The sequence below is a fragment of the Myxine glutinosa genome, chromosome 1 (assembly GCF_964187855.1).
Source record: "Myxine glutinosa chromosome 1, kmMyxGlut1.1, whole genome shotgun sequence".
In the NCBI taxonomy this organism is placed as follows: Eukaryota; Metazoa; Chordata; class Myxini; order Myxiniformes; family Myxinidae; genus Myxine; species Myxine glutinosa.
In genome coordinates, this window is record NC_136261.1 from 22,696,916 (window position 1) to 22,713,600 (window position 16,685).

Consider the following 16,685-nt stretch of genomic DNA (forward strand, 5'->3'; position numbering starts at 1 on the left):
AGCCAGAATTGTTAGTTGTTGTCGTTTCCGTATGCAGTATGCAGCCTGTGGCTGCGAGTTGCATAATTTCTCTGGAAGCGCGTTTGTACTGCTGATCCAGTGCCCCAATTGCCAGTGAGCTGGTACTCAATTTGCCAACCTTGGAAGGATGACAGGCTGAGTCAACCCCATTGGTGTTAATTCAATGATCGACCGGGATTCAAACTCAGGATCCTAGGATCCCAAGCCATCACCCAAACCGCTTAGCCAACACCAGGCTTAGAATTTTTAGTGAGCGAGGCTAAATGGCAAAGGTGGGCGGTCCGCTTCGAAAGTCCGCTTATCCGCTGCAGCGGACTAACGTTTTAGAAGCGGATAAGCGAATCGGAACAACCCCCGGAAACCGAAGCGGATAAGCGTAAGCGGACTACCGAAAAATTAAAGCGCATCGCGATTCGCCAAATCAGCTGTTAGCCTGAGCCGTTACTCTAGAATTGTGAATATATATTTAAGTGAATAATAAGTGAAACCCTAACAACTCGGCTCTCGCCCAATCTCTTCCCGCTCGAGTTCCGTGATGCTTGGGTAACTCTGTTTCTCAGGCATAACACGCCGCTCCCGAGCTCTGCCTCGGTCGAGCGCGTGTTCAGCTACGGGTCGGACATCCTCAGGCCTAAGAGGTCGGCCCTGGCTGCACCGAACTTCGAGGCCCTCGTCTTCATGAAGGGCAACCTCCAAATCCTCAAGAAGGCCCACGAGGTGGAGGAGGAAGACGAGGACTAGTCAACAGACTGCTAGTCTGTTGACTAGTAGACTCTCTTGTCAAAGAAAGGACGGGCAAATTGATTTTTCTTTAATGTAACTTGCATATATTAAAATTATATTTAAATTAACTGTAGAGTAGAGTAGAGTCGAGTGGAAAACTTTATTTCAATAAATTTTGAATAAATTTTATTTAAATAAAAATGTATATTTTTGATCTTAAAAGCTTTGTTTGTCTTTGTAGTAGTTAGAAATGGCTATTTAGGCTTAAAAAGCATTAAATTCCCTTTAGAAACGTCAAAAATCGCTTTAAAAACGTCGAAGCGCTTTTAAAAAATCGAATCGAAGCGGATAAGCGGTAAGCGGACTAAGATTTTCGGCCGCTGAAGCGGATAAGCGAATCGGACTACACGGGCTGGCGGAGCGGTAAGCGGACTTAAAATTTTCCGAATCGCGCCCACCTTTACTAAATGGCATACACTACTGGAAGAAGTCGGAGCGCAGTCGTAATTTGTATTCGTAAGTTAGCATTTGCTGCATCAATCTACCTTGGTCTGATACCAAGGTGCAGTTGGCAAACAACATTGGACATCAAAGAATATTGCATAACACTTGGCTCTGGAAACAAGCATTCGGAAGAGGATGTGCTCTTACGTTGCTTGTACTCTTACATTACTTTGGACTTGTGCTCCAAAGATTATTTCAAATACAAACAACAATAACAACATACCTGTTGTGCATGGCTGTTGTTGTTGTTGTTTTTGTATTACTTTGGACTTGTGCTCCAAAGATTATTTCAAATGAGGATGAGAAAAGGGGATATTTCCTGCATTTTGATGGCCTTGCAGCAAAATAACTACCCCGATTCAGCGGGACATTGTTATGTTTTGTAGTCGCAGTGCGTAATAATTACCCCCACACATGCAAAGTGCAAAGCAAGGTCAAGCAATTGGTTCACTTTGTTTGTCGGTCTGTATACAAACGTTTATCATCGAGAGAAAAACTTGATTTCAATTGAATGTTACTTGTTGAACACAAATCGTGACATCGATCAGAAAACAAACCTGCAGTTTAGCAGTAAATCCATTCCAATCGCACATGCGCATCGAGGGGCGAGATGTTTTTTTCAGTCTATCTGCCAGTTAAACAACTGAATCATTCCAAACAGGAAACTTACTGTTCTTGGCAATGTCATAAAGGACACAAACAACGGGCATGAAGAACTAATGTGACATGTTAAATGAGGAGGTGTAGAAGAAGCTGCACGAACGGTGGTAAGCTTCCAAATTTATTTTTTCTACAACCTTTAAAATATACTTGAACACTGTAGAACACAAATCTCCTTTTTGGCACTTTCAAAAATCTTTCATTCCGCAGTACTTGGACAAAATACGACGCCATTTTACATCATCTCGACCGATCACATTTGCAGTTCATACACCCCATCAATGTCCTTTTTTCTCTCAAGACTGCGTGGGATAAGATATTCCATGAACTCTGGTTAATCCACTCGTCATCTTCATGGCGGATTAATGCAATCTTCATTAATCGAGTCTTCATGGTGTGCAAATTCTTTCAAAGGTGTGCAACGATAGAGGTGCATTGGTGAAACTAGAACTTTGGAAAAAAAGGAAAGTAACAAGCACGACTCCTTAACAGGTGGGTCCGGGGGCATTCACCCCAAAAGTTTTTGAAAAATTGATGTCAAAATATGCATTTTAGGGGTGATCAAGTCCAAATAGTAATGAAAAAAACTGTATTAACCAAAATTGAAATAGGACCGTGGGTCCTGGAGTTCACCTGGATCAGGAGCAACAGTCATTCAACCCCCCCTCCCCGTCCTCGCACACACCCTTAGACCCCGATATTTTTTATACCGTAAACAAACTGCGTTACATCACAGGTGATGAAGGTTGTAGTGAAGTTGAGTCAAAATTGTGTGTGTAGATTCGGAGAAGAGAGCAAATATGTATTGTGGGAGGGGTCAAAATCCCTCTCTTCTACCACCCCCCCCCCCCCCCCCCCCAAAGAGCGCAGATTTTGATGCAGTCAATACACCTTCGTTAGTCATCAGACATGAAGCTTGTGGCCAAGTTTCATCAATATCGTGTGTTTGTTTCAAGCTATAATGACTGAAGTTTTTTCAGTGTGGAAGTGCACACAATTATATATTCAATTAGTGCTTATACTCTTTACTGAGCAAGAAAACCGATGGTCGCATGGTACTGGAATCAAAGGGTTGTATAATAAAAGTCACGACTGATCCCTTCCACAACAGCCTTTTGATTTCCATATTTACAGAAGATTATGCAGTAGAATAGAATTTACCACATGCTCTTATGCCAATTGAAATATATATATATATATACACACAAAAATAAATAAATAAATAAATATAAAAATAAATAAATACATATACTGTATATACAAAAATAAATAAATAAATAAATATATATATACAAAAATAAATAAATAAATAAATACATATACAGCAATACCCCGGCCTACGTCATTAATTGGTTCCATAAGCCATGACGTAACTCGGTTTTTGATGTGAACCGGGCGTAATGCCTTAAAAATGCCTTAAAATGAAGACAAACACTAACCATGCAGCATTGATGTTAAGCACTGCCTGGTAGATGTTATAGTTTTTCCAAAACTGCCTGATGTTGATGCCTTCCTCCTCCGACGTTGCATCGACAGCCTGACGAAGAGTGCGGCGGAGACAGTAGCGCGATCACATCCTGGTCCATAGGCTGGATGAGCGATGTGGTGTTGGGTGGGAAGTACACCACCTTCGCATTGGGGTCAAAATGACCGAGGTTAGTGGGATGGCCAGGTGCATTGTCCAAAATCAGCAGCAATTTAAATTGAATTTTCTTCTCTTGACAATAGCTCCTGACAGCCGGGATGAAATGATTGATGAACCATTCTTCAAAAATTATGACGGTTACCCATGCCTTCATATTGTTGCGGATATGAGGATTATGTTTTTTTGTATTGTATAGTAAATTGTTTGATTCTGGCCCCTCCTGCCTCCAGTGTTGTGTAAAGGTTAAAAGGGCGTCCCGGTAGTTAATTCCATAAAGCACACATTGAAGGACACGATAAAACCCTTGTTCAGTAGTTTATATCTTTATTATGTGTTTTAGGGTAAGGCCTTGTCTTCCATTAACATGACACTCCATTGCACCAAGTGAAAAAGATAGATTCCCTTCATTCCCATTCCCAAAAACCTCCATTTCCCCTTTCGTCAATTGCCATTCGCATTGCCAACCAACAATTGCCGCCATTGACCACGAGGCAGGGTTGGGGAAGAAAGGCGGGTCCCCACCTCGTCATAGAGGGGAGGAGTGAGTCAGCCCCACTCAACCAACCACGAACAAGGGGTTGGACTTGGAGAGGGTGTGGAGAGAAACATCAAGGAGGTTCGCGAAGGTTGAGGGGCGGGGCCTATATAACCCGCCGCGGGACGTTCCCCAAGGAGATGAGCTATGACAAGAGCTGAGTTGTGAGGTCCAAAAGCTGAGCTGAGCTGCGTGGTGAGGTGCAAAGGAAAGAGCTGGGTCGTCAGAGGAGAGCTGAGTTGAAAGGGTCCAAGGCAGAGCTGGGTTGTGAGGTCCAAGAGAAGAGATCATCCAGGGAAGCACAAAGCCTGCTATTCGTCGCCTTGCTCGCCAGCAGCAGCGTCCACAGCAGCAACAACACTCGACAGCCGCTTGGGGCCTGGACGGCGGTTTTGAGCAGGGCCACGAAGGAACGGCGGCGGCCCAACGAGCCGATTGTGCTGTAGGACCCCATTGGACTTTCCTCTCCTTCCAGCCATTCCTGCCTGCAAGTTCCCCATTCGTGTACGTGAGTTTGTTCTGTTTGTTCTGTCCTGGGTATTCAATTAAGTCTGTATAAGCTAGTATTTGCACTGTGTCTCTAAAAAGCTTCTGTATATTATTTTCTTATCTTTCCTTCTCCTTGGTTATTTTGAGCCTGTACATAGTAAATAAATTTAGTCGTATTTTCAAACCTTTTTGCCTTCGCCTTCTTATTCCTTTTCTTCACATCCGTCGTCTTTGTCTTTTCCATATTGAATAGCTGTGGCACGATACGGCCAACGTCGGGTGAATCGGGGAAACTGTTAGGCCGCGGTGCCTCCGCTCGGCAAACAACATCCTTAACCGCGGACCGTAACAATATTATTCATCCAAATGACTGGAAGACGCGCCTTCGGGATGTTCTTAAGTACCCGGGGGTTCGCGGCATGATACATCAAGAGCGGCTTCAGCTTGAAGTCGCCGGTGCAATTACCCCCAAGCATTAGCATTAGCCGCTCCTTCGCGACTTTGTAGCCTGGCATGGTCTTCTCCTCCTTTGAGATAAAGGATCTGTCAGGCATCCTCTTCCAAAAAAGGCCCGTTTCGTCGACGTTGAAGATCTGCTCGGGCAAGAATCCCTCGTCCTCAATGATCTTCTTCAATGTGGCAGGAAATTCCTCGGCGGCTACGGTGTCGGCAGCTGCGGCTTCGCCCTGAATCTTGACGTTGTGCAAGCTGAAGCGCCGTTTAAAGCATGCAAACCATCCAGAGCTTGCAACGAAGGTTGTGTCCTTATCCTCTGGGTACTTCCTCAGAAGAACCTGGAACAAAGACTTCGCCTTCTCCTGTATCAGCAGCTGGCTCGTTCGTATGCGTTCGTCTTGGTATGCGTTGGTATTGTTACGTGGTCCTCCCCGACCCCCTGGTCACGGTGTACCTCCGAGCCCGAAAGGGGCCACGGCAGATTAATGTGTTACTCCGTGTCAAAAATCACGAGTGAAACCACACCAATGGTTATCAACAAACAAATATTGTATTAAAAATCACACCAGAATAACGATACAACAATAATAGCAATCAACAATACAATCAACACATCTTATGATGGTACGATCAGCTCGGGTAAGATAACTCACTGTGCTCCAAGTGAGTGAAAAAGAACACTCCCCAATGTCTCTATAGCTCAAAGGTGATCCCCTCCAGCGAGCGTCAGAGCGATATCGAATCGAAACCCGAACGCCGTTCAGATGACGGGCTCCGTCACACCGCCAAAACAGCACAAAAGGCGTAGGCGGCCGAAGCGGCGCAAAGAGTCACGTGGTCCAAAACCGCGTAAGGCAAACTCACGGAGAAATGGGAAATCCAAACGCGCCCTCCAGGTATGAACGTTCATGGTTCAGTCGGCGAACCGCAAATTAATCTTTAAACTCCGCGTTGCACGCGCGCACGCACGCACACACACACACACACACACACACACACACACACACACACACACACACACACACACACACACACACACACACACACACACACACACACACACACACACACACACACACACACACACACACACACACACACACACACACACACACACACACGTCGGAATGGTGAAAAAGGTTGACGGGAAGCAAAGACCTTTTGCGATGAGCAAAGCGTAAGTGTCAAAATGGCCGACGGCTCGTATTTGAGTCGCAACGACCCGGCGATGATTCTTCAGAAACCCAACGCCAAACCTGACCACGCAGGTTTATCAATCCCAGCGATAACACCTATCGCAGGAATTCCTTTCAAGGAAACTCCAAGTTCACTCGCGACTTTCGTTCGACCACGCTCGCTCCGGAGCTTGAAGCGACCAGCTTCTTGTCCGACTTTTTGTCCCGCCTTCTTTTTTCTCCTTCCGCTTCGTCGTCGTCCGGTTCCGGTTTCATTTAAAACCTTAACCTTTTTACCTTTCAACAACAATAACCGCCATTTCCCTCAAACCACAACAATAATAATACATGGAACCAGAAATGTTTCAAGTGGATGAAAACCACAACAGCGGAAGTGATGAATTCATAACAGTATTATGATGGAGGAGTGACGTAAAGTCGCACATAATGACGTTCGCTGAACTGAAATTTACTCCAGAAGTGGCGTAAAGTCGGATTTGACGTATGTCGAAATGGCATAAAACGGGGTATTGCTGTATATACAAAAATAAATAAATAAATACATATATATATATATATAAATAAATATATATATATACAAAAATAAATAAATAAATAAATACAAAAATAAAGAAAGAAATAAATAAATACAAAACTAAATAAATACAAAAATAAATAAATACATAAATTAATAAATACAAAAATGAAGAAATGCAAAAATAAAGATATCTTTACATGAGCCGAAAGCACTCGGCTTTGCCCAGATTCTTTTTGAATGAATTTACTACTATAATTCAGCTTTCACTCGTGGCTGCAGAATATTGACTACTATAATTCAGCTCAGCTTTTAATTGTGAAATGGGCCCAGCCCGGCCGAGGCGGCCTCGACCGGCTTCGCCACCTAGCCTATAACCTTCCTGGGGTCCGTCCCGACATTTTTTTGTTTCAGAGGTTTCCTCCTATCTTTCACCGTTCAGGAGATTAGCGCGTGCAGACAAACAAACAAAAACTTTATATATATATATATATATAGATGGAAGATAGAAGATAGAAGAAGCTATAAACAACGCACGCACACACGCACGTCAATAAGTAACCTGAAAGTGGCGATATAAATTCAAGAATGTCATGTGTGTAGTTGTGGATGACATATGTTACATCTATGGGTAAGAATCATATTTTGTCCATTTTCAACATGGCAACATTGAGTGGATGACATCAGAGCCGTTCCAAGATGGTGGCTCCATTAGAAGCATGCACCAGGGAGGAGCAACGTTCTGTCATCCATTTCTTGGGAAGTGAGGGTGTGAATCCCAGTGAAATCAATCGCAGAATGAAGATGCAATATGGTGCCGCATGTTTATCGTTGCAGCAAGTGTACGACTGGGACAGGAAGTTTAAAAGTGCAGTGTCCAGTGTGGCAGGCGCTGCTCGCTCGGGCCGGCCTCAAACCGCCGACACAAGAAATGGATGCAGGAGTTGAGCGCGTACTAAGGGAAAACCGTCGCATGACGCTGGATGAAGTTGTCTCCGAATTGAACATTAGCCATGGATCAGCAGCACACCATATCATTCACAACGTGCTGGTGTTCCACAAAGTGTCTGCAAGGTGGGTGCCAAGACAACTCACACCGGAACTGAAAGAACGGCGAGTGGTCACTTGAAGAACTTCTGCAACGTTACGAAACAGAAGGCGACACTTTCTTGCAGCGCACAGTGACTGGGGATGAAAGCTGGGTCCACTACTTTCAGGCAGAAACAGAGGGCAAGCAAAGAATGATACCATTCAACTTCACCGAAACCCAAAAAATTCCGCACACAGCTGTCCGCTGGAAAAGTGATGCCGACGCTCTTCTGGGATAGCCGAGGCCCACTTGTAGAGCATTACATGCCCAGAGGGACAACAGTCACCAGTGCATCATACTGCACCCTCCTTAAAAAATCATCTGAAACCAGCAATCAGGTCAAAACGTCATGGACTACTCACTACCGGGGTTTTGCTGCAGCATGACAATGCTAGGCCCCATACTGCCCGTGCTATAGCTGCAACGGCTGCAACAATTGAGAACCTTCATTTCAAGTGTCTTCTTCATCCACCCTACTTGCCAGACCTCGCCCCTTCGGGTTACCACATCTTTGGGCCACTTAGAGGCGCGCTTGGTGATACTACTTTCCGATCCGATGGAGGTCCAAGAGGCGGTGCACGAATGGCTACACAAGCAGGCAAAATATATACAGTGGAACCTTGACTTACGAGTGCCCCAACTTACGAGTTTTTCGAGATACGAGCCGTCGCTCGGGCGGTTTATTGCTTTGAGATGCGAGCCGAGATCCGAGTTACGAGCTTTCGCCACCCGGTCACGTGGTTATCTTGCCGTTCAAGTACAGTATCTCTGTCGTATAGCGCTGCATTTTAGTTTTCGCATTTCGGTTATTTTGAGTTTACGCCGCCAGGTGGGTTCCGGTCACGTGGTTATCTTGCCGTGCACGTACAGTATCTCTGTCGTATAGCGCTGCATTTTAGTTTTCGCATTTCGGTTATTTTGAGTTTACGCCGCCAGGTGGGTTCCGGTCACGTGGTTATCTTGCCGTGCACGTACAGTATCTCTGTCGTATAGCGCTGCATTTTTGTTTTCGCATTTTGGTTATTTTGGAAAATTTCATGTTCATGTCGAACATTTCATGTTCATGTTCATGTTCATGCCATGCCAGGCCACAACTTGTTCAGAGTGCCGGCGATAGCTCGCCTTCTCTTTGTGGAAAACACGGTGAGATCCTTAACATCCAACAACTAATGGGACGCAAACGGGGCGCCCAGTTTAGCGGTACACACATTGATGAATCACCCTGCCTGTGAAACACCGACATGACAGGTTATAGCTGGGTCGGGATTCAAACCCAGGCTGGACAGTTTAGACTTTAGAGTCAAGTGTGCGTACCTCCAGTCCAGGCCATCCTGCCAACTTGTATGCTGCATACAGGTGAAATATAAAGCGCGAGATATTTTTATATATACTGTATATTTAAAAAAAAATTGGTGTGGTTTTTGGCGGGCTGGAACGGATTAATAGCATTTCAATGCATTTCAATGGGGAAATTTGATTTGAGATACGAGCAATTTGAGTTACGAGCTCGGTCACAGAACGAATTAAACTCGTAAGTCAAGGTTCCACTGTATATATATATATATGTGTATGTATACTTTTTTTCTTTCTTTTTTTCTAGAGGAATCCAGGCCTCAGTAAAGCGCCGGAAAAATGCATTGAACGCAATGGAGATAATGTTGAAAAATAACAGTTACACAACAGGTACATGCAATAAACAAGTTGTGAAAAAATATTTTAAGGTTACTTATTGAGTGTCCCTCGTATATAAATGTGTGTGTGTATATGTATGTATGCGTGTATGCATGTATGTATGCGTGTGTGCGTGTATGTATGCGTGTATGTATGCGTGTATGTATGCGTGTATGTGTGCGTGCGTGCATGTATGCGTGCATGCATTGTATGTGTGTGTGTATATATATATATATATATATATATATATATATATATATATATATATATATGGGGCGTGAGCCCCTCCCCCTTTGTGCTCTCTTACCATTTGACCAAGTATAACCAATTATATGTTTGGTTTGATTGTTTACTGTATCCTTTTAATACTTATATTCTTTCCATGTCTCTGAAAGCTGGTTGTACCCTTAAAGTAAGTTAAATGCTTTACAAACCTTTGCCCTGTGTTGGCACAATCCCCTGTTCCCCATACTACGGCCTTGGTTGCAAACTGCTATCTTTCTGGCCTCTGCCAATTTCCTGTATGTTGGCTCATGTATGACTGTTCACTCCCTTTATACTTTCCCACCAAAGGACTTTTGTTTCATTACTTTGTTGTTTGAAATGCCTTTGAAGGATTATATACTTTGTATGACTTTCATGCCTTGTAATGGCATGTTCTCTTTACCTGTCAAAATCCAGAGTTTGTTCCCATACTGTGGCCACAGCTGCAAAGCTGCTATACTCCTCCATAAGGCCGTCTAACTCCTTATCTCCTTCTTTCCCTTCAAACCTCAATGATTTCCCTTCAAGCTTCAATGATTATGATATTAAAGGGCAAAACCCTTGCCTGGCCTCGGACTGCCTTAAACTAATTGAACAACAGGGAATTAGGTGGGGGCCATGTGAGTCCACCCTTTGTCTCCTGTCCTGATGTTAAACCACACCCCTATCTTTCATATATATATATATATTGAAGCCCTGATCAAACATATTCAGAACATCTTGTTGTAGTGTTGGTCATTTTGTGTGAGCTTCCTATTTGGGGGGGGGGGGGGGGGGGGGTTGCTTCGATAGGCCCCTCCGTTTTGGTGGATGGGGGGGGGGGGGGAGGGAAGGAGGAAAAATTTACCCGTGCAAAGTGTTTTAACCTCGGTGTTACCCAGGTAAATATGGAAATTGTAATACCCTCTGCCACCACACCAGGTGGCGCTACACCACACGCAAGATGGAATTCTATGGTTTTTAACCACAGTTAAAAGCAAGACATTTACATAGAAAATTTACGCCCCTCCCCTGGACCCCCAAACCCCCGCATGAGGACGCGGCCACATCACTGATGTTACCCCCCCCCACACAAAGTTGTATTTGTATCCTGAGTAAAGCATAAGCGTTTATAGCTGGAGTTCCTGGCGTTGCTCAGGCGAAAAGGAACCTATTTTTGAAATGGGGGCGAACATATTGGAAAAGCAATTGCATCCAAACCGGAATCCATCACAAATCATTTAACCTTTTCATTGAATATGTGCTGCTGAGTGTCCCGTTGATCACGTTTCTGAGTTAAGTTTGATGACGTTCAGGATGAATAAGACTCAACACCAACTTCGACCACTTCCAGAATTGTTTGATCGACGTCATCACTCAAAAAGCTTTATGCACCATCAGAGCAATTTTTTTTAACTCCCCTCCCACCCAAAAATCGACCCTTTCCCGTGTGGTAAATACTGTACTGTAATAATAAATACTGGAAATACTAAATAAATAACAAATACTGTAAATTATAAGAATATATAATAAATACTACATGAGTATTTTCACATTTTCCATGTGGTGTTGGTGGTACTGTACTGGTGTTACCTTAGAAGTGGAATGGAATGCATTTCGTTGAATTTATGCTGGTGAATGTACCATTGATCACGTTTGAGTCAAGTTTGATGGCGTTCAGGAAGAAGAAGAAGACTTACCACCAACTTCGACAGTGTCCAGAATTGTTTGATGAATTTTTTGTTTGTTTGTTTTTGTATACAAGATCGAGGCTCGTGAAAGAGCTAACATTCATCACACAAAAAGTCAAACCGACACATAAAACAAAAAATAAAGGGAGTGGGAGCGGTGGACAGGATGGGGAGAGAGGGGAAAGGACACAAACACAACATTTTAGAGCAGGGATATCGGGAGAAATGTGGGAGGGGGAGGGCTTGGGGGGAGGTGGGAGAGGTATAAAACATATGAACACTGCAAGGACCTCCAGGAAAGAAGTTGAAATTTCCATAAAAAAGAAAAAAAAGAAAAAAAAGAAGGTATCTGGGGTGAATTAGCGGGGGTAGAAAAGATCAAGCTTTTGGATGGGGGAAGATAAGAGATGGTGGTGAACAGCTGTTTTAAAGACATGGAGGGAGGAGTGGGATTGAAGGGAGTGGGGGACTTTGTTCCAGAGGTGGGAGAAAAGGAGAATGAAAGAGTGAAGGTGAGCAGAGAGCCTAGATTTTGGCAGTTTAACCATAAGAGGGTTGCAGGCAGATCTTGTGCGACCTGAAGGAATATTGGGGGGACAGAGCACAGAGAGAGCTGGGGGAGCAAGGCCGGAGAGGAGTCGGTAGAAGACAAAGACCACCAACCTGCCTGCGGTGAGTGAGTGAAAGGCCCTCGGAGTTGACTACATCGCAGGAGATTCCAATGATTCTGAAAGCTTTGGTTTCAACAGCGTGAAACCGAGCTAGGTGTGAGGCAGGAGCACCAGCCCAGAGGGGGGAACAGTATTCCATTGAGCTGCGGATGAAAGCCTTGTATGTGGTGAGGAGCTCAGGTGTGCCAAGGAAGGACTTCACACGACAGAGGATGCACAGTCGGCGACTGGCTTTGGAGGTCAGCTTGGAAATGTGGTTTTCCCAAGAAAGATCATGGCAGACAGTGAGACCCAAAAGCTTGAGCGACACAACTTCTTGGAGAGGATTGTTGAGAACGTAGATGGGAGGGTTTTCCAGTCGGTCCTTTCGGAGAGACATTGTAAGTGTGAGATTTGTCAGGATTGAAAGACATATTCCACTTGTTTGACCAGTCTGATTTTGTCCAGGTCTGCAGAGAGTGAGGAGGCTGCAGACTGCCGATCTGAGGGATGAGGAATGGAGCGGCAGATAGTGGAGTCATCAGCAAAGAGATAGAGAGGATTTTCCAGAGAGTCGGAGAGATCATTGACGAAGACCAGAAATAGCACAGGGCCCAGAACACTACCTTGGGGAACTCCAGCCAGAACAGGCAGGGGAGATGAGAGAAATCCATTCAGGGCCACACGTTGCCTACGACCAGACGAAGTCCGCAAGCCATGAGATTTCCATGGATACCATAGGAGGAGAGTTTGGTGAGCAGAGCTGGCTGCCAGCCCGTATCGAAGGCACGTGATATGTCGAGTGAGACAGCTGATTTCCTGTTTGGCATTGAGGACCTCCATCCTTTGTTGAGACTTATTCGACACTGAGACGTATTTGTAATCAAATATCTGGTAATTGTTTTCTATTTATTTATGCGTATGTGCACTTGTATATAATTGATTAATCAAAAAGGTTTTGGCACAAAAGAGCGATTTTTTTTATACCCGCAAAAGATAACTTTATTTATTTATTTTTTAAATATTTCAATTTTTTTATTGATAATTTTTTTTGTCTAAAACACTCCCAAGCAGTCACTGACAAACACCTGAAAATTTGATGGCGACATCATCCGTTCACCCATCTCTGAGAAGAATGGCGACAGACAGACACAGACAAATGGTTGTATGAAAGGGGGGTTGTATGAAGGGGGGGCGGGTTGGGGGAGTTGTGTGAAAGGGGGCGGGGTGTCGTATGAAGGGGGGGGGGGGGGGTTGGGGGAGTTGTGTGAAAAGGGGCGGGGTGTGGTATGAAAGGGGGCGGCGTGTCGTATGAAAGGGGGCGGGGTGTCGTATGAAAGGGGGCGGGGTGTCGTATGAAAGGGGGCGGGGTGTCGTATGAAAGGGGGCGGGGTGTCGTATGAAAGGGGGCGGGGTGTCGTATGAAAGGGGGCGGGGTGTCGTATGAAAGGGGGCGGGGTGTCGTATGAAAGGGGGCGGGGTGTCGTATGAAAGGGGGCGGGGTGTCGTATGAAAGGGGGCGGGGTGTCGTATGAAAGGGGGCGGGGTGTCGTATGAAAGGGGGCGGGGTGTCGTATGAAAGGGGGCGGGGTGTCGTATGAAAGGGGGCGGGGTGTCGTATGAAAGGGGGCGGGGTGTCGTATGAAAGGGGGCGGGGTGTCGTAGGGGCGGGGTGTCGTAGGGGCGGGGTGTCGTATGAAAGGGGGCGGGGTGTCGTATGAAAGGGGGCGGGGTGTCGTATGAAAGGGGGCGGGGTGTCGTATGAAAGGGGGCGGGGTGTCGTATGAAAGGGGGCGGGGTGTCGTATGAAAGGGGGCGGGGTGTCGTATGAAAGGGGGCGGGGTGTCGTATGAAAGGGGGCGGGGTGTCGTATGAAAGGGGACGGGGTGTCGTATGAAAGGGGGCGGGGTGTCGTATGAAAGGGGGCGGGGTGTCGTATGAAAGGGGGCGGGGTGTCGTATGAAAGGGGGCGGGGTGTCGTATGAAGCGGGGGTCGTATGAAGCGGGGGTCGTATGAAAGGGGGGCTGCATGAAAGGGGGGTCACATGAAAGGGGGGTCGTATGAAAGGGGGGTCATATGAAAGGGGGGTCGTATGAAATGGGGGTCGTATGAAATGGGGTCATATGAAAGGCGGGGATCGTATGAAGCAGAGGTCGTATGAAAGGGGAGTCGTATTTAAGGGGGGTCGTATGAAAGGGGGGTCGTATGAAAGGGGGGTCGTATGAAAGGGGGGTCGTATGAAAGGGGGGTCGTATGAAAGGGGGTCGTATGAAAGGGGGGTCGTATGAAAGGGGGGTCGTATGAAAGGGGGGTCGTATGAAGGGGGGTCGTATGAAAGGGGGGTCGTATGAAAGGGCGGCGTATGAAAGGGCGGCGTATGAAAGGGGGGCCATATGAAGGGGGGTCATATGAAAGGGGGGGGTGGTATCAAAGCGGGGGTGGTATCAAAGCGGGGGTGGTATCAAAGCGGGGTGGTATCAAAGCGGGGTGGTATCAAAGCGGGTGGTATCAAAGCGGGGTGGTATCAAAGCGGGGTGGTATCAAAGCGGGGTGGTATCAAAGCGGGGTGGTATCAAAGCGGGGTGGTATCAAAGCGGGGTGGTATCAAAGCGGGGTGGTATCAAAGCGGGGTGGTATCAAAGCGGGGTGGTATCAAAGCGGGGTGGTATCAAAGCGGGGTGGTATCAAAGCGGGGTGGTATCAAAGCGGGGTGGTATCAAAGCGGGGTGGTATCAAAGCGGGGTGGTATCAAAGCGGGGTGGTATCAAAGCGGGGTGGTATCAAAGCGGGGTGGTATCAAAGCGGGGTGGTATCAAAGCGGGGTGGTATCAAAGCGGGGTGGTAACAAAGCGGGGTCGTATCATAGCGGGGCCGTATCATAGCGGGGCCGTATCATAGCGGGGCCGTATCATAGCGGGGTCGTATCATAGCGGGGTCGTATCATAGCGGGGCCGTATCAAAGCGGGGCCGTATCAAAGCGGGGCCGTATGAAAGCGGGGCCGTATGAAAGCGGGGTCGCATCAAAGCGGGAATGCGGAGGGAACTGGTCATCACTGCCAGCAGTTATAAAGTGGCAGTTCTATTTATAATGACATTACTGTACATTATTAATCAATCAGTATTTTCCCATTGGATTGAGCAAGGCAATGTCAGCATTCTCATCACAATTATAACTGACAGATGTGAAATTACCTTTGGGAATGCGCAGTCGCTTCAACATAACTCGTGGATATTTTGATCCGATCATGTTTTTATCGTTCCCATTGGTCATGCCTGCAATCGAATATTGGAATTAAAGCAGTTTGGCACAGAACAAACCGTTTTACTTCAGTTGGCAAATCACTGTTGAAGAGTTAAAATAAATAATTTATATATACATGCGCATATATATATATATATATATATATATATATATATATATATACATATATATATATACATATATATATATACATATATATATACACATATATATATACATATATATATATATACATATATATATATATACATACACATGCGCATATATATATATACATACATACACATGTGCATATATATATATATATATACATACACATGTGCATATATATATATATATACATACACATGCGCATATATATATATATATACATATACACACACACGACCGGTCAAAAGTTTTAGACCACCTCAATTTTTCCAGTTTTTGTTGAAATTTATGCAGTTTAATGTCTCAATGGACTCTGAAATCAAGCATAGAATAAATAAACAATTGGAGATAAATTAAAAAAAGAAATCATAGAATCATTTTGTTTAACAAAATGTAATTTAAATTTTTGACTCAGCAAAGTAGCCACCTTTTGCAGATATAACTGCCGAACTCACTCGTGGCATTCTTTCTACAATGGAAATCAAATATTGTTCTTCCCAACACTGTTGCAGATGTTCACACAAATGTGTTGCACTTGTAGGATGCTTTGCTTTCACCCTTCTGTCCAGTTCATCCCAAACCAGCTAGATGGGGTTTAAGTCTGGAGATTGTGCTGGCCATTCCATGATTTGAAGCCAACAGTCTTGTTCTTTTCCTCAAAGGTAGTTTTGACATAGCCTGGAGGTGTGTTTGGGTCATTATCTTGCTGTAGGATGAACACCTGACGAACTCGGCATATACCAGAGGGAATTGCATGGCACTGCAAAATGCTGTGGTAGCCCTTTTGGTCCAGGGTGCCAGTCACTCTGTGCAAGTCGCCGACTCTGGATCCAGCAAAAGAACCCCAGACCATCACGCTTCCTCCTCCATATTTGACAGTTGGTGTCACACACTGAGGAACCATCCTTTCACTTACTCAACGGCGTACAAAAACCCTGCGTGATGAACCAAATATTTCAAATTATTATTCATCGGTCCATAAGACCTTCTTCCAGTCTTCAGTAGTCCACTGGCGGTGCTTCATGGCCCAGTCAAGCCTCTTTTTCTTATTTTGCCATCTTAGCATTGGCTTTCTTACTGCCACGGGACCTGTAAAACCTGCAGCTCGAAGTCTTCTATTCACAGTTGAAACTGAGACTTGCTTACTTCGACCAGTGTTGAGCTGTGCTTGAAGCTGTTGTCAT

The 16,685-nt window shown here is 45.2% G+C and overlaps 1 protein-coding gene across 14 annotated transcripts in view; it reads right to left on the reverse strand.

Annotated features, from left to right (window-relative positions):
* Positions 1-16,685, reverse strand: part of LOC137421786 (uncharacterized) — a 99,765-nt gene that overhangs the window by 5,984 nt on the left and 77,096 nt on the right. For 5 of the 14 annotated variants that reach the window (XM_078768310.1, XM_078768375.1, XM_078768410.1 and 2 more), the window contains 2 exons: positions 15,282-15,362; positions 3,405-3,536 (listed from right to left, as the gene is read on the reverse strand). In XM_078768310.1, the coding sequence (XP_078624436.1) occupies positions 3,405-3,536; positions 15,282-15,362 (213 nt within the window). Of the gene's footprint in view, positions 1-3,347; positions 3,537-15,281; positions 15,363-16,685 lie in introns of all 14 variants that reach the window. The other 9 variants (XM_068108203.2, XM_068108209.2, XM_068108217.2 and 6 more) reach the window with 2 other exon arrangements.